The sequence below is a fragment of the Triticum urartu genome, chromosome 5A, assembly GCF_056163025.1.
Source record: "Triticum urartu cultivar PI428250 chromosome 5A, HENAU_Tu73, whole genome shotgun sequence".
NCBI classification, from domain to species: domain Eukaryota; kingdom Viridiplantae; phylum Streptophyta; class Magnoliopsida; order Poales; family Poaceae; genus Triticum; species Triticum urartu.
The window spans coordinates 436,705,668-436,724,519 of NC_141877.1; the positions used below are offsets into that span (position 1 = coordinate 436,705,668).

The window sequence follows — 18,852 nt, forward strand, 5'->3', positions numbered from 1 at the left end:
ATGCACAGTAGGTGTCCCGAGTGTTTTTACTGTGTTGTATCTTATGGAAACACTCAAATGCAATGATAGCATTATCAGTAATCAGTCTGCCCGGAATGAACGCACTTTGTGTATCTGAGATTAGTTCATCCAGAATAGGGCGTAAACGATTTACAAGACACTTAGACACCACCTTATAGATTACATTGCACAAACTGATGGGTCGGTAATCTTTCAGTGACTGGGGATCTTTCCCTTTCGGTATGAGCACTATAACGGTGTCATTTGTGCCTTCAGGTAGCAGCCCACTCTCAAAAAAAATCCTGGACAGCCTTAATCACATCTTCTTTTATCGTTGCCCAATTTCTTTGATAGAAACGAGCCAGGAATCCATCCGGTCCAGGTGCCTTTAGTGGACCAATTTGGAATAATGCATCGCTGATTTCCGAAGCAAAGAAAGGTTTTGTCAGTGACTCATTCATACCTTGCGTGACCGTTGTCTGGAACAACTCCATAATTTCATGTGGTGCCACCCTATCGTCCTTCTCATATAACTTTTTGAAGAAGCAATTTGTCATCTCCTCTAGACCCTTCTTGTCCTCTATCCAAACACCACTGGAATCTTTCAGTTTTGTAATGTCATTCTTCTTTTTCCTCCAAGTAGCTTTCCTTTGAAACCATTTTGTGTTTGTCACCTTCTCTGAGAAAAGTCACTCTTGATCTCTGTCTCCACATTAATTCCTCACGTAGCAGAAGTTCATCAAGATCTTTGGAGAGTTTATTAACCTCCCTTTGCTGTACTTGGGAAGGAGGGAGGCTCCACAAAACACTCAGCCGTTTTCTGATTTCAGCGGCCTGTTTCACCACTGATCCAAAGTCTTTCTACGCCCAATCACGCAAGTCTTTTTGCATTGCAGCAAGCTTCACTCCAATCTGCTGCATGCTCCCAGCCGGGCCACTACTACCCCAAGATTTCTCAATAGTGGGCTATAGAGTATTCACTCTTTCCCACATCTGCTCATATCTGAATATTTTTGGTCCATTTTCTCCTTTTGGTCTCCACTCCTTTCTCTTTCCTAGCCGCAATAGGATGGGTAGATGGTCTGAACGAGATGAGCAGATATGTTCCACAGTGGCATTCCTAAAATGATCATACCACTCCGGGGTCGCTACTGCTCTGTACAGCCTCGCCCACACATTATTTTTGCCCTCCTGCTTGTTGTTATAGGTCCATACCGGGCCTTTAAAACCCAGGTCAAAGACGTTGCAATCAGCAAGCACTGTGCGAAAATCACTCATATACTTCTCAGATCTTTTAGAAATATAGAGGTGCTCAGACTGCCACATCGTTTCGTTAAAATCACCTACCATGAGCCAAGGCACATTTGATGTATCTTTTATTCTCCGAAGTAATGTCCACATATGGTGACGCTGATAGGCCTTCGGTTCCCCGTATACAAAAGTGCATCGCCACTGTAAGCCATGCGGGTTAAGCCTGATCAAAACATCGATGTATCTCGCCCCCACGGCAATCTTCTTTATTTCAGTACTCTCATCATAAAAGAGGGCAATGCCGGCACCTTTTCCGATACCGGGTTGCATGATACAATGATGGAGGCATAACCTCCACTTAAGATTCTTGACGTACTTATTGTTTTGCTGGGTTTCAGAGAGGAAGACGAGCTTGGGCTTGTAAGTGTGCATGAGGCACACGAGTTCCTGAACTGTGCGAGGCTGCCCGAGGCCTCGACAGTTCCAACTAAGGAGCGTCATGGCTCCTAGCGGGCGCCATCCTCGGCGTCCGCCAGTTGACCGGTAGCCCCTGTGCCGGTTGCTTCCTTGTCCTCCCCAGGTCCTCCCACTGCCATCTCCTTTTCAGTTGCTGCACCTCTGACCTTTTTCTTTTGTTCCGTATCATCCCCCTCTATGGTCTTTCCAGCTGTAGCCTGCTCTTCCAACTCACGGTCGCCCCTCTTTCCAAGTACCGAAACTGTCTGTTCTGAAACCTTTCCCAACTTCTTTGCACCCTTCTGCTTCTGTGGAATCACCTGTCTAACAGAGGAGCCAATTGTCGTGGTCGTCTCGACCTGCTGTAGTTCTTGCCCAACTGGTGCAGCCCCCGCCAAAGCTGGAGTGGAGGCGGAAGCCACGCCATCTGCTGGTTGTGTCACCGGTTCAAAACCCGGTGGGTACAGAGGGTTCTCCTCATGATCCTCCTTGGTTGACTGTATATGTTCCGATCTCTTCAGAGCGTCCGGTGGAGTTTGGTACTTATCAGCAGCTGGACTTTGCAGCAGGCTAGCCTGAGGGACCGAGGTCAGCCCAGCCGACTTCTCACCCGCCCCACCAGTGTCTAGCCGTATGGCGCTCACCGCTGCAATGGCCTCCTGGACCAATAGATCTGCCAATATCTCCTTTGGGATTCTTCCATCCCTCACTGCTACGGCCTTCGGAAGTTGTGTGGCATGGTTCCCTTTGATCTCCGGTTCGAAGATGAGGAAACGACGCGCACTGCTTGCCTCTGGGACGACGATGCCGCCCCTACTGCTGCTTCTTTTGAAAGGGGAAGCGCGCAACGCTGCCGAGAATCTCATCTCTTGGAGATCCTCAGGCAGCTTACAATCGCGCTGGCCATGCCCTAGGTGGCCACATGAGCTACAGAATCTAGGTAATCTTTCATACTTTACATTCAGCTTATACAACTTCCCTTCAGCAATGTCATATGACTCTATCTTGCTATGGATCGGCTCATCAACATCATGGTTCACTCGAACACGCATGTAGTCACCCCAAATTCTTCCTTCCCTATCGGCATCCACCTCGAGCACCTCACCCAGCTCTGCTCCAAGTCCTCTGGCCACCGGCTCAAAGAGCATAATCGGTGGGGCGTCGTAGATGCGAGCCCACATTGGCATGTGGGCGACCTCCACGTCACCCGGACGCGCGCTCCCGTCCACCGCCACCATCAGGAACGCGTCGCCCTTGTGGGTCCAAGGGTCGTTGTTGAGGATGAAGCGGAGATCTCCCTCCCGCTCGAACTCGAGGAGGAAGCGGTTGTTCTTCAGAGGGGTGTAGTTGAGGCGTCCTCGGAGGCCCCACTTGCTCTTGAGCTCATTGAACAAGCCCACGCAGCTGAAGACCTGCACCGAGAAGAGCAACCCGATGGCGATCCACCTCGATCGCATGGCCTCTCTCTCCCTAGCCAGGTCCAGCTGCACCACCTTTGGCGCCTGCATCTCCATGCTGACATGAAATACAGGAGCCACCACATGCGTTTTTTTACACTAATGTAATATAAAAAACGCTTGGGACTGAAGGAGTACCTTTTTTTGTAGCGACCCGAGCGACTCGGTGTTTCCTATAGCAACCATTGTACTGACTCGGTTATTCCCGTAGAGAACACTGTAGCAAACACGGTTTTATGATTTTTTTGTGAAAACTGTGATTTTTAATCATGTATTCAAAAACTATGATTTTTCGGAAAATTTTGATTTTTTTTAAAAGAACAGTGAATACTTATTGAAAAGTAAACATTTTTTGAAATTGCAAACTTGGAAACATGAACATATTTTATAAAAACCTGAGCATTTTTAAAGTTCAAACATTTTTGGAAATTCTAAACACTTTTCGAATACATGGACATCTTTTGCAAACACAAAGTTTTAGGTATTGTGAAGAATTTTTGAAAACATCAGCATTTTCTTGAAATCCTAACATTTTTTAAAATTCTGATTTTTTTTATAAATGCAGACATTTTTTATAAAGGCATTTTCTTGAACACCAAAGAATTTTAGAAAATTGAAAATAAGCTTCAAAACCCCCCCGAAGAAAACTGAAAGAAAGAAACAATAGAAGGATGAAAAATGAAACAACGGGGCACGAACCCTTCCAGATTTCGGAAACAGAGAACCTGGCTAAACGGCTTGACCGAGTTAAAATGTGTGTTATCTTTCCGGTGCGATTCGGCACCAAGCTGCAATGACAAACAAATAAACGAATAAAATAAACGCTGGCTATATTGGGATCGACACATGTGGGGCGCATTCCTGGCTTGGAGGCCGGGCTAAGGATCCCTAGGTTGGTATCGTCTTGGGTCACATTGGGCAGCCCATGGTAGATTCAGCAAAGACTTCGAAAAACTTGACGTACAAGCCGAAGATATCGGAGTCTTATAGGACTCTATCTCTATTGATATAGCCGATTATGATCTGTAACCCTAAGACCTTCGTTATGCTATATAAGCCAATGTTCCGACTTGTTGTAGAGAATTTAACATACAATTGTTTGGTACTTTACCTGTACTTTGTACACCCCCAACGCAATATACATGAGCAGGAGTAGGGGGGTGTACGTGAGAAATGACAAGTATAGTTGTGCTTCACTGTGAGGCACGTCTGTGTTTCCGTGTAAAGAACCATTGTCCTTCCCGAAAGTGAAAAACATAATTATGCGTCACGGTGAAGCATAACTATGCTACCAAAAAAATGAAAAAACATAAAATCTCTTTTTTCACAAAAAAGCACAATTGTCTTTATGTTTATGTTTAGTTTTTTCTGGCTCCTTTTTTCTAGAAATCTTTTGTTTAGGTATATTAATATGAGATACAGTTTTACAGATCTCGACACGAGAAATGCAATAATGAAAATGATTCACTTATGGAGCGCATGATTTAAGAGATAAATCATTAAAAAATAAACATACAAGAAAAACACAAAACTCTCAAATTACGACAAGTGTCGTATGCAGATCCAATGCATCACTTGTCATCGGCAGAGAAGATTTCTTTATAGAGTACGCCTAGACATACCTTATTTTTATAAAAGGCAGAAGACAAATTACAAGAGACTACAACTTGCTACGAACAACAAGTGCAGTTCAAACTCCACAGTCAAACTAATCAAATGATTAGGCACCACAAGTATTACAAACACAACGCAAAAGGGGTTTGCCGAGCCGCGTATCAACAAGAACCGTCACCTTAAAGAGCAACAACTCCATCCAGAACTTTGGAGAGAATGTGGAACTGAACCTTGCAGGCGTCCTCAAGCCTATCCGTGCACACACCGCCGGATGCAAGATTCCCCTTTAGAGCAAGTACAATACAGTGACATAAGTGGACTATAAGAGTTACCACCTCAGATTTATAATAATGTGGAGGAGAGAGGAGAGGAAAGAGAAGAGAGGTGGGATGTAAGTTTGTAGCCGACTGCAACACGGGCTCCAACACACTTTGTGAGAGAAGAAAGTGAGGTCAAGCATTAACTACATAGTCTATAAGCCAACATACATTGTATGAATGGGCTTTTAGATTGGCCATAAATGTTGTGGCACAAGAATAGAGCTAGCAGCAGGCTATAGTATTAACCATGCTCTTACGCGGATTGTGCTGGCATCTTCGCCAAGCCGAATAAAGAGGAGCTGTGGGTGATCTCTGCCATTCTTAATGCCTTTGGCGAGGCTAGCGGCCTTATCACTAATTTGGACATGACCGAGGTTTACCCCATCCGGTGCAATGGCATCGACCTCCACAACATTCTCTCCGCCTTCCCGGCCAAGGTGGGCACTTTCTCGGGATGGTACCTCGGGCTGCCCCTCCATTTTCGCCGGCTTCGTAAGGTTGACTTGCAACCGCTCATTGTTAAGATCGCTGGTAGATTGCCAGGTTGGAAGAGGAAGCATATGAAAAAGTCTGAAAGAGTGTCCCTAGCAAAATCACGAGTGCTTTTTTCATCACCGCCACTATCACCCACCACATCTTGGCCATTTATCTTGCCTAAGTGGATTCTGATCGAGGAAGGTTGATAAAATCATAAAATCATGCGTGCTTTTGTTTAGGGAAAGGAGGACCATGAGCTCGTTGGTAAACTAGAAGACGATCTGCCGACTGCTAAGCTTGGGCGGCCTCAGAATTGCAGATCTAGAAAGATTTGGCCGCACCCCGCGTCTTTGTTCGCCCTGGTTGCAATGGGCATCCCAGAGTGACATGAACCTTTTTTGGGCCTGCATCACCATCACCTTGGGGAACGGTTGTAAGGCGCTCTTTTCACATGACAACTGGAGCGATAGGGGCCCCATCAAATTTCTAGCGCCGGAGCTTTTCAAGATCGGCTACAGGAAGAACAAAGGGCGGTGCATCGCGAGCTATCAAAAGACAATTGGATCAAAGCAGAGTCAAGGTTACATACTTTGATGTCAAGGTTGCATACCCTACGCTAACTGGGAGAATATGTTACCCTTTGGGAGTGGATTAGCCAGGTTCATCTCACCCATAACCAAGAAGACTTCATTGTTTGGAACCTAACCAGTAATGGATCCCACTCTTCAGCCTCTGCCTATGCGGCCCAGTTCCACGACTCACATCCGAGATTCGACTCGCCCAAGGCTTGGCCCACCCACGCCAAGCCAAAATACAATTTCTTTGCACGGCTTGTCCTTCATGGCAGAATTCTGATGGCATACATACATGGCTGAACTCACGATTTGTGGCGCAATTGTGCCTCCAGGAGCCTGAAATGGCGACCTACCTGTGCAAGGACTGCCCCTTCTCGGTCGAGGTCTAGAACCAAGTGATCTTCTCGACCAACAAGGGCAGCTGATGTCGAACTTCCTACTCGAACCTGATGACATGTCCAGATGAGATGATGACCACTGGCGAGTCCAAATAAGTCTGGAAACGCCGTAGCAGCATATGCCCACCTACACATTATGGTCCATCTACAAAGAGAGGAACCGACGTGTTTTTACTGGACGATGCATGACTCACCATGAGCTGGCTCTGCTGGCCTCGGTCGTGCTCTCGTGCTGGGTTCTCAGCACACACTATCGTGCAGGGCCAACCAGCGCCCAGCATGTGTCCCGTGGACCCACCACTCCATAAAACGTTTTCCTTTTCCTAATTTATTGAAAATATTTTTTCTTTGCCTTATCCGGGCACACTACTGCTGCCGGTCCCTGTTCCACAGCCACTGGTTCCACCGCGAGAGGATTATGGCGAGGTGAAATCCGCCGCCCGGGCCGTGGCCGGCGGCGAGGCCGGGTATGTCGCTGCTTGCGCCGCCCGTCTCCGATGCGCTTAGTGAACTGGAGGTGTCGCAGCTAGCGCGTCTATCTCCGGCGCGCTTCGCCGTCCGGAGCCGTGGGATTGGAAAGCGGTGAGGCGGGAGTCGTCGCCGCTAGCTAGAGCTGCTCGCCTCCGGCGCGCTGGGCTGCCTGGGGCCGTGGTCTTGGGTGGAGGCAAGATGGGATCCGTCGCGGCTAGCTCTGCTCACCTCAGGCGCGCTGCAGCACGCCCGGCCGTGTCCTTGGCCGGCGGCAAGATGGGAGCCGTCGCGGCTATTGCTACCCGTCTCCGGCACCCAAGGCCAGGCCCGCTCCCTGGGAGATGGTGCCATGCTGGAACTACCGCGTGGTCAGCCGGTGGCCGATGCGCGTAGTCGCACTAGAGGGTGCGAGCTGGATGAAGACTCAACAGGCAAAGGTGCGTCAAGATTCATTAATCATCTACCTCCGTACTAGTATCTACCTCTGTACTAGTAGGTAACTAGCTATCGTACTCAACTTTGTAGTATGAGAGCTATCCATTTTTCTCTGGCTTCTCTGCTTTTCAATAGCACAGTACAGGGGAAATCACAAATTGGTGAACGCGCTTTTGGTTAATGTAGTGCCCAAGACCACATTTAATTGGAAAACTAAAGAACAGTTACACAGCTAACATATCAAAAGGAATAACCATCAACTGATCCATATTCATGTATATATCTTTATTTGGGCATAAAACCATTATGCATCTAACATCAAAAGGAATGGTAAGATAAATTATTACATCGCAAGGTAACTGTTTTGTAGAGCAATCCTGAGATACAAAAGTTTATATAGAGCTATTTAGAAGTGTTTATCTTGTATGTGACTTGATTGGCTACCCAAGACCTGGAAGAACAGAGAAATGATTTCTTGTGAGATATAAACTTGAATTGGGAATATGACATGTAAGTGAACAATACCTTAATTGGCAGCTGGTCATTTTTTAGATGTTGGCCATCCTGAGTCCAAGAACATTTGGGAACTCTATACAATGTTGATCCAAAAGTCAATACAAGCGATGACATGTGCATGTTCATTATAATTTCTAGCGAGTAACTAATAAAATTATACCTGACTTGGTTGAGTGCTAGTTGGCAGCTGGTGATTTTGAGATGTTGGCCACCCCGAGTATGATGATAGCACAGAAGTCTACATAGTGTTAATCAAAGAGTAAATGACATGTGCATGCTCATCTTAATTTTAGCGATTAACTAAATAATTATACCTGGCTCGGTTGAGTGCTATGATAGAAATAGGGTTGTTGTGGTCGCAAGCCAAGTAACTGTTGAAAACTACTAGTGTCTGCCTGTGATAGCGAAGGCAAGCCATGCTGTAAAACTTGCAAATTGTAGTTCTCAGGTTGTGGTACTGATGTCATAGTACCCGGCAGTACATGCAAATTGTAATTATGTCCTTGTGGTAATGGGGAAACAACTTGTGGTAGCAGAGGCATAGCACGTGGCAATACTTGCAGATTATAATTCGCAACATTTGGTACTGGAGGCATAGCATGCTACAATACTTGCAAATTGTAATTAGCAACATTTGGTAGTGGATGCATAGCATGCTGCAATACTTGCAAATTATAGTTCTCGTTTGACATGTTGAAGCTAGGATTTGCTCCAGGTGATGCAGAAGCACAATCACCAGTCTTATTCTTGCATGTTGCTCCTTGACCTATTCGCAAAAGAATTTGTTAGATCCATTTCAATAACATGACCATATATTTATGTATCTATTTCTTGTGCAATACCATACCTTTTGTATTACGTTTGTTCTTATTTGGTATATTTAAGCTAGGATTTGCCCCAGACGTTGTAGAAGCACAATCACCACTCTTATTCTTGCATGTTGCTCCTTGACCTATTTGCAAAAGAATTTGTTAGATCTATTTCAATAACATGACCAGATATTTATGTAGCTATTTCTTGTGCAATACCATACCTTTTGTATTACGTTTATTCTTATTGTTCAGTTCCAGTCCAGATTTAATCCTCTTGTTGCTACTTCCTTGCTCTTTTCTCTTTATTCCTCGTGCTTGGACTACATTCTCAATGTTGCATTCAACTGGTTGCTTCTCTGCTTGTTCATGATTTGTTGATTCATCTTTTGCTTGATTTCCATGTAAAATTTGGTCCACCTTTTCCATTAGTTCAATTGACATACTTTGCAGTAGTGCATATGCCTCTTTGTTTGCTGCTGCTTTGCTCAAAATGTTATTGTAAGTGCGGCATAGTGATCCATACTGTCTAGCTAGCACAACTATTGCATCTTCATCATTAGAGCACTTTTGAATTGCTTGTGATGGCCCTGATTTTGCTCGCCTTGTCCATCTTTTCAAGATATATTCCGGTGCCAACTCCTTGATATTGTTGTGGTCCAACACCTTCAATGCATGACGACACAATACCCCAACAAATTCAAACTTTTTGCATGAGCATGAAACTTTTGATCCATCGGGATCAAATATCACAGTATGACTATTTTGGCTAGCTGAATGGGTAACCTTGAATTCAGAAATAGATCCAGTACGACCACTCTCGTACACACAATATCCCATTACCATGTCAAATTCTCCTTTAAATATCTCAAACATAGAAGGTGTATATACTTTCGAAGTTTGTATCAGCATCTGCACATATGGCACCTTTGGTGATGTTTGACTCGCATAGAAATCACTTTCCACTTCAGCATACCTTCTATCATCCACGGCCCTCTCATAGTGCTTGAAGAAATCTAATAAGTCAAGGCGAACATGCAGGTATCGTTTCAATAGTGCATTCATACTCTCGCTTCTTTGTGTAGATTTCATATCTGCACAAAAGGTTTGTCGACCATAAACCAAAGCCCACTTCTCCTTGTTCTGGAATAATCTATGTAGCCATTCATTATCTTCTAAATTATATTTCACTAGCATAACATTCCAACCTGCTAAGAATTCGTCAACTTCTTCAAAATCATAAACACACTTGCCAAAATCTTTCTTAAATGTCTTCGAACCTTGGAAAACATGACTCAAATGTTTTGCAGCATTCTGATACATGTGCCACACACATAGACGATGTATTGAGTTAGTAAAAACCTTGTTAATGGCACTAATGATGGCAGCACATTGATCGGTCAATATTGTCTTTGGTTCTTTTCCTGACATGGCCCTTTTGAATGTTTCAAACAACCATTCAAACGTCTCAGATGTTTCATCATACAATAATGCAGCTCCAAAAACCACTGTTTGTTTATGATGGTTGACACCAACAAAAGGGGAAAATGGTCTGCCATAACTATTTGTCTTAAAGGTTGTGTCAAAACATACCACATCACCGAAGTAGTGATAATCTAATATTGATCTTGCATCTGCCCAGAATATATTGGTTATCATCTCATCTTCATCTACTTGTATTGCATAAAAAGGAAGGGTTTTCCATCTGCTTGTCCTGAAGGTATTGAAGAATGGCACCTGTATCTCCTTCTTGGATGGGTTGCATACGCTTTGAACGGAGATAATTTTTATAATCTTTTTGACCGAAGCTAAGACACTGTCTACCCTCTGCTTGTCTACTCATCACTTCATGACCAGACTTTGGTCTAATACCTGAATCATTCAATATGTCAATTTGCGCCTTCTGACCTTCTGTAATTTTTCTCTGGGATCGCAGTAGATGGGCTTTGCTTGGAGTTACGAGTTCATGATTATGAGCATCATCAAAGCTGCTTACAACATATTTTCCATTAGCACTTATTTTGATGGTCATCTCTGCGAGGCAACCAACTCTTGTATCTGCTCGCTTCCTCTGACATTGTTCCTTGCTCTTGTCCTTGTAACCTGCCTTTGAGCATACAAATTTCTTTGTCCGAATAACATTAGTCGTCGAGGATTTATCATGCCAAGATTTCCTGACACTGAAACCTACATGTCCTGCATATGTATTGTAAAACTCATATGCTATATCATCATTCTCAAATTCCATTCCTATCTCTGGTTTTAACCTTTTGATGTAATAATCATTTGTACTTCCACCTGCCTCTCCCACATTTGTGGTCTCATGATCTACACAACATAAAAATTATGATATACTAATTAGTTCATGGATGACACACAGAGTAAAAATCACAAGATATTCACAGTCCTGGTTTTAGTGAAACCTGAAAATCACACGATATTCACCCAAGGAGCATTAACAAATTATTGATCCTTTTCTTTGATACAGTAATCTCTATCATTAGAGTTAGTGTCAAAGGAGAAATCTCATGCAGTAAAATTTATAATAAACTTGGTGGTACTCTGATGCATAATGTGCGCAACATCGTAGGAGTGATCATCACTAACAGAATTATAATGCAATTCCGAAGGATTAATTTGCATGTGTTTGAAAGAAATGTGGCTACGGAACATGGAGTGCGGGGAGCTATTTCTGAAGGAGTAATTTGCATGTCATAGAATCAGCTCTTCGTTTTTTTAATCTTGTCACCTTCGTATGATCAAGAGTGCTGATAATCTGTTAATTCCAGGCACAAGAACATACCTCCGGACGATGAAGTGCGAGGAGCTCCGTCCATGCTGAAGAACACAGTAGATGTTGATCCACGGAGAGCATAAATTTTTATCAAGATTGATCTATTCTCCTATGATCCAGGGGCAACAATTAACAATGGAATAGATCGGTAGGAGAAGGATGAAGCCAGGAAAGAGATTTTGGCGGCAATCAGTTGTAACACGGGAGAGAAACATGTCGTTTTGCTGATTTTCTGGAACCTAACTGCAATTAGAGAGATATGCTGGGTTGTTTAGGTGGTGGGTCCACGGGACACGTGCTGGGCGCTGGTTGACCCTGCACGATAGTGCGTGCTGGGAACCCAGCACGAGAGTCCGACCCGGGCGCGTCGAAATCATTGATCAAGGATACCTTCTTTTCTTTTTTAGAATCCGGTATTCATATATAAGGAAAGCAATTAAAAACAATATACAAGGAAGCAGGCGTTTTGGCGGGTGTACGCGGCAAAACGCAAAAGGAGAAAAACAGACAAAACCACTCAGCCAATGCCCGAAGTGTGTATGGCCCCAGCAAGCGCCAAATCCGGCTGCTTGATGTCCACGGAGCATGCAGGCAAAGCCCAGCAGCAGCCCACGGCTCGTTGCGGACCCGCAGTGCGCGCTGGTCACGGAAGCAGGCACGTGTGTTGACTCGTGAGCCGGCCCGACTCCCTTCCCAATCAGTCGCGGTCCCGGTCGCCGCGCGGCGGAGAGGACTCGCCTCGGTACTATAAACCTCCTCTCGCCCGCCTCCTATACAGCTTCGGCCACCACCGCTTCCCGTCCCCCTCTGCCTGCACACGCCGAACAGGGGCCCACATGGATCTCGAGGCGGCGGCTCCTCCCCGGCCCCGCGGCGGCTCCCCGGCGACCGCCCCACCACCGCCGGCCGACAGAGAGACCGACGTGAGTGCGCGGGGAGAAACCCCATCCTCTCAATCTTACAGCTCTGCTTAGCTTTTGTTTTAGAGTACTTGTGTTCTCTAGCTGAATCTATTGGTAGTTTTGCGCGAGCTCTCGCCTCGTGTTGGCGTGGGATTCTCGCCGGAAAGCTTCGGTCGAGAGAGAGAGCTTTACTTTAGTACTACAATCTGTAGGCTTATTAAACAATTCTAACGAGAGCATCTATTTTACTGTATGTGCATGCGCACAGTAGCAGAGCATGCTCGGGAGACCCGAGCCGAGCGGCGGTGAATCGATCGACTTGTTCGTCCACGGAAGTTCTCGTGCAGTTGTCGTAGTCGTAGAGATATTGCGCTTGATTCTTGCGACGGCGGCGGTGGCGCTGCGTGTCAAAATTCCAGCGTCAAGCCTGGGATTGGCTTCCGCCGCGGTGGCGAGTTCTGCACGGGGTTGGTAGCACTGAGCTGCGCGAGTGGGCTGTTTGGTTGCCGGCCGCACCTTGCCATGCCAAAGGTGCGGCGCGCCACAGCTTCCTAGGCTGCCGTTTGGTTGCCTCCTAAAGTTAGGTTCACCACAGACGTGCAGTGTTTTTTGCAGTTGATTTCTCGCCACACTCTGTGGCGCTCGTTTTCAACGCCAAACTTCGTGGCGCGCCGCAAGTGCGGCTAAACAAATGTGGCGCCACTAGTCTGCAACCAAACAGCCCCTTCAGTTTCCAAACTCTGTGCTGTTCCTTTCCCCATACTATCTCTTTTTCCGCGCGCGGGGGTGACATCTGACATGGAATAATTTAGTCATCGAGCGATGAGCAGAGTTGATTTCTCTTTTGTTTTTTCTGCTACTTTCCGCTACCGCTGGTCAGCTACGCAATAGTCTAAATCATCTAAGCCAGCGGAGGTTGTTTGTCTTGGACTGGGGGCCTGGGCCAATATGGAATCAGTGGAATGTTCTCCTTTCCTGCCTCCATAACTTGTGGATGATATTTAACACGCCAGACATGTTGACGCATTAGAGAGCACTTTTACCTTTTAGTTAAGAGTTTGTATCTTCAGTTGGAAGACTAGAACATCTCTGACTGAAAATTGTTACTACTACTATTCCTTCACTGTGAAACGTGGTAGCTGAGATGGATTCCTAGGTGCTCGTAAGCAACGGATAAGGATATTAGTCTGCAATGACCAGATTCCCTCTTTATTTCATTTGGAAATGCATCTAGTCATTTTCCATCCATCATTCTTAGACGGGACTGCTTGTCTGATTTTTCTAAGCTATCCATTCAATAAAATAATAAGAGCAAGAGAGAACTAGGTTTGCTGATTGGGGGTGATTATTTTGATGATGTCACAAGGGATTACATCACAGGGAGTCAGATTCGATGTTGATGCCACACCAAAGTAAACCAAGAGAATGAAACAAGTCCTTTGTGTTCACATTTGTCGTAAGCCCCACAAAATTCCACATCATTACTTGTTGGGGATGGGATCTGTGAAATTATCAGCACAATTGATTTCAAGCAATGATAATGGTCCTACTTTGCGGCTTTGGGCCTTGCTTGACTTGACTCCATTGACTCACTATTGCGTACAAATGACCAATTGCTTTTGTATGATCAGTTTGGTGCATCCCTCTTTTTTAGAGTACTGAATCTCTTATGTGTAGCTCAAAGCTCATACAAATGACTTCTCTCAACTGTGAGCAGGTTGGCAATGTTCGCAAGAATATATTCCTTGCGTACAAGACTCTTGGTGTGGTTTTTGGTGGCCTCGTTACTTCTCCCCTCTATGTTTATCCCTCAATGAACTTGTCATCTCCTACAGAAGCTGACTACCTGGGAATATACAGCATAATGTTTTGGACTCTTACTTTAATTGGTGTGGTCAAGTATGTAGGCATAGCTCTCAATGCTGATGACCATGGTGAAGGTAAAATTTCCACCTTTCCTTTCCTTTGAGCGGTTATTGCTGCCTTTCTAGACGATTGTTGAAATTGCTAATAGCTTAGACAACGTTAGTTGATGATTTTTTATTTGAAAACAAACAAAAAAAATCAGTACAAACAGATTTCTTGACCAAATATTTGGGTACTTGTGGTGTTGCATGTCTGTTTAGATCAATTTATTTTCTAGTCTGTTATCTTCAATACTTTAGTATGAAGTATGAACCAAGCAATTTACATACTATGATCTATGAATATGTGTTCAGCTTGGAAAATGTCAATGAACCTAGCCTGTAGAGCTGTAACTTTTGTTTCTATAAACTCTTAATACAAGCTTCTTTTACTGGTTAAATCATTTTTTACTTTATACTGTTACTGGTCTGGAGTGTTGCTTAGTCTACTTTCTGGTTTCTGCAGGTGGTACATTTGCAATGTATTCGTTGTTGTGTAGGCATGCCGATATAGGCATCCTTCCTTCCAAGAGAGGGTATTCAGAAGAAGAACCATTGCTTCGTGAGCAGTCAGCAACAGCTATAAGGCCTAGTAAGCTGGGCAAGTTCTTTGAGCGAAGCTTAACTGCAAGAAGGGTATTGTTATTCATGGCAATTCTTGGGATGTGCATGCTCATTGGAGATGGAATCCTAACTCCTGCTATTTCAGGTTTGTTGTTTACAGATGGCATATCTAAATTAATCATTTTTGTGATCATATAGATAACTAACATGTTGTTTATGTCGTTTCAGTGTTATCAGCAATTGATGGACTGAGAGGACCATTTCCTTCTGTTAGTAAACGTAGGTAGCTCAATAGGTGTTGATTAGTAACGAACATAATCTCTCTGATAACCCTTTGATATGACATTGATCTTTCGTCTAATTTTCCAGCTGTTGTGGAAGCTCTATCTGCAGCAATTCTTATTGGTGTATTCTTGCTGCAAAAGTATGGGACTTCAAAAGTGAGCTTTCTGTTTTCTCCAATCATGGCAGCATGGACTTTCACCACTCCAATCGTTGGAATATACAGCATTGTTCGTTACTACCCAGGCATCTTCAAAGCCATTTCGCCACATTATATTGTTCATTTCTTCCTAAGAAATAAAACACAAGGGTGGCAGCTGCTTGGTGGGACTGTTCTATGTATCACAGGTGCAGAAGCTATGTTTGCAGATCTTGGCCACTTCAGCAAAAAAGCTATTCAGGTTATTATCATTAACAAATATCAGCATGAATTATTCTTGTGAATGTTTTCCATGTATAGCTGCTTACACTTTATTATTTGTTTTCAGATAGCATTTCTATCCAGCATATATCCTTCTCTGGTCCTCACTTATGCCGGGCAAACAGCATACCTTATTAACAATGTCAATGACTTCAGTGATGGATTCTACAAATTTATCCCTCGGCCAGTTTACTGGCCGATGTTTGTCATTGCAACACTAGCAGCAATTGTTGCAAGCCAGTCCTTAATATCGGCAACATTTTCTGTCATCAAGCAATCAGTTGTCCTGGACTACTTTCCACGTGTTAAAGTGGTGCACACATCACATCAAAAGGAAGGGGAGGTTTACTCACCAGAAATTAATTACATTCTGATGGTACTATGTGTTGGTGTTATACTAGGCTTTGGAGGTGGAAAGGAGATAGGGAATGCTTTTGGTAAGTAAATTTGACGAAACAAATGCTTCAGTTGTTGATATACAGCTACTTTGTGCCTGGAGACTCAATGCATAATTTATATCTTTACTGCAGGTGTTGTTGTCATCATGGTCATGCTCATAACTACAATCATGCTCACTCTCGTGATGATCATCATATGGAGAACACCACCTGTTTTTGTCGGCATGTTTTTCATTCCATTCGTCATTATGGAAGGGTCCTATGTCAGTGCCGTTTTCACCAAGATCCCTGAAGGTGGTTGGCTTCCTTTTGCAGTTTCCATGATCCTTGCATTGATCATGTTCGTCTGGTACTATGGTAGGCAAAGGAAAATAGAGTACGAAATGGCGAACAAGATAACCATGGAGCGCCTTGGTGAGCTCTTGGCAATGCCTGAGGTCCAGAGGGTCCCGGGCTTGTGCTTCTTCTACAGCAACATACAGGACGGGCTAACTCCTATACTTGGCCATTACATCAAGAACATGAGCTCACTGCATACAGTCACAATTTTTGTGACCCTGAGGTACCTGCTGGTTTCCAAAGTTGATCAACGGGAAAGGGTCCTGATCAAGAGGCTCGGACCTAAGGGGGTGTACCAGTGCACCGTCCAGTATGGCTACGCTGACAACCTGAGCCTCAAAGGAGGCGATGATCTTGTCGCACAGGTTATGAGATGCCTGAAGCGGCACATTGCGATGAGCACCGACCGGCGTTCATCTGTCTCTATGGAGGAAGAGATCGCCAACCTGGAGGCGGCGAGTTTGGCCGGGGTGGTGCATGTCCGGGGCAAGATGAGGTTCTATGTGGGTGACGATGCCGGCTGTTTTGACAAGGTCATGCTCCGATTCTATGAATTCTTGCATAGCATCTGCAGATCGGCACTGCCAGCTCTCGGGATGCCTCTGCAGCAGCGAGTTGAGATCGGCATGTTGTACAAGGTTTGAGGCGCTGCATCAACTGTTTTTTGTATGAATCTCATGAAAATGGTCACTCTCCATACTATACCGTCATGTCGGAAATGTCATTTGTGTTGGCCACGCCATATTTTTTGCAAGCAATGACACGGTTGGTGCACATCTTTTGTGAAGAATTTTGAACTGACATTTAGAAGACAAGTGGGCCTGAACTATTGGATTATTTGGCATCTCAATTCCTGGTATATAAGACATAAGAGTGATGGCACGAAAGTTGGGCCAACAAAGCGGGAGAAGGGTACCGTGAAGTCAGCGAAAAGTGCTACCATGTCTCCTGTAAGAAATTCTGGGAAGGTTTGACCAGTTCAGTAGGAAACCTGTCAAGAACTCAAGATTTATTATGTTTCATTTGGGATCTTATTTTTGTTAGCCAAACTTGAGGCGTATCATCTTATTATGAAAAAAATGGAAGAGAACAACTTCCCCAGTATCTGATCTCTGGATTCAAAGATGAACCAATTATTACATTGTCGCAATAGTCTAAAAAAATAAAGAAATAAAAGGCTAAAACACAATGTTACATAGCATATTGCTAAACCGTTTCCCATGTTCGATACTTGCGATATAAATTCTCTGGCAATCATGGAACGATGTCTCATTCTAGTTTTTTGTGTGTACAGAATATCATCATGTTGCTAGGAAACATTTTCATAATACTAGTTAATTGCCTGTGCATTGTAGCGGATGGGCATATATACAACAGAGGGGCATATATGTTCTCATGGTTCAACATCAATATAGTGTGTAACACATAGTACCTCTATATTCCTTGTGCACATGAAGTGATGTTGTCTCTTTTTACCATTAAATGTCACAACCCTAGCTTGTGGTAATGTAATGGACGCATAGAGAGCATAGCATATCACCATGTCTGAATTCTTTGAATTGTGAAAAATGAGGATTAACTCAAACCTCGTGTTTCCTAAAGGGCTAAGACCCTAAAATTTCCTCAATGAATGCAAAATGCCCTTCATGGCAAGAGCTTCATATAATTGATATGGATCCTCTAAAAATTTCAAGGGTTTAAGGATGGTTTAAAACTTTGGAAATCATAATTTAAACCATAATTCTTAAAATAGCTAGATTAGGATATATTAAAATGAGGGACTTTCACATGATGATTTATCTTCAAATTTTGTATCTAGCCTTCCAATAATATTAGGAAGCTATAATAATTATTCCAAGATTTTTGGAATCAGCCATAAGCCCATAACACACTTGTAGTTTAAACCCTAAACTTTAATCGAATTGGGTTTATATTGTTAGAAATAAAAATATAATCTCAACAAATTTGAAACTTTTTATGTGTACTTGGGTTGCACCAGTAAGGTCACATAAATCTCAAAAGTTTCAGAGCTAGTTCGTACTCCGTCTGTTCCAGAACATAAGGTGTATTGATTTCCGTTCAAGTCAACCATTTGAATGTTTGACCAAGATTATAGAATAAAATAACAACATCTGCAATACCTAATAGATAAAATATGCAACTACTTTTCATGATGGATAAAATGTTCATGTTGTGAATATCGATATATTTTTCTTAAAACTCGGTCAAACATGCACTCGTTTGACTTTTGAAAAAATAAATGCACCTTATATAAAGGAACGGAGGGAGTATCTTCATTTAAATCAAAACAACAAAGTAAAATAGGAAACAGAATAAATAGCAGAGAGATACTGTAGCATGGGCCTTAATTTGCAAGTGAGCCTAGCCCAGCCCAGCCACTCCACGCCCCCAACAGTTCCTCTGGCGTGACTGCAAACGATGATGTTTTGACATTACTTTGTGTGTCGC

At 43.8% G+C, this 18,852-nt stretch overlaps 3 protein-coding genes across 3 annotated transcripts; 1 reads left to right on the forward strand and 2 right to left on the reverse strand.

Annotated features, from left to right (window-relative positions):
- Positions 1-1,757: 1,757 nt before the first annotated feature.
- LOC147971797 (uncharacterized) lies at positions 1,758-3,221 on the reverse strand. The gene has a single exon (XM_087524124.1). It carries the CDS (start codon positions 3,219-3,221, stop codon positions 1,758-1,760), a length of 1,464 nt encoding a protein of 487 aa, XP_087380250.1.
- Positions 3,222-6,892: 3,671 nt separating this feature from the next.
- LOC125509510 (putative potassium transporter 17) lies at positions 6,893-17,487 on the forward strand. The gene is made up of 8 exons (XM_048674490.2): positions 6,893-7,456; positions 11,569-12,496; positions 14,193-14,415; positions 14,846-15,088; positions 15,172-15,222; positions 15,313-15,626; positions 15,714-16,083; positions 16,177-17,487. The coding sequence occupies exons 2-8, from the start codon at positions 12,410-12,412 to the stop codon at positions 17,025-17,027; spliced, it is 2,139 nt and encodes a 712-aa protein (XP_048530447.2). The 5' UTR covers positions 6,893-7,456; positions 11,569-12,409; the 3' UTR covers positions 17,028-17,487.
- On the reverse strand, positions 8,325-11,562 carry LOC125507088 (protein FAR1-RELATED SEQUENCE 5). The gene is given in 2 exon segments (XM_087526340.1): positions 8,325-10,469; positions 10,471-11,562. Coding segments are annotated over 2 exon segments (2,046 nt in total). The 5' UTR covers positions 11,028-11,562; the 3' UTR covers positions 8,325-8,980.
- Positions 17,488-18,852: the final 1,365 nt, after the last annotated feature.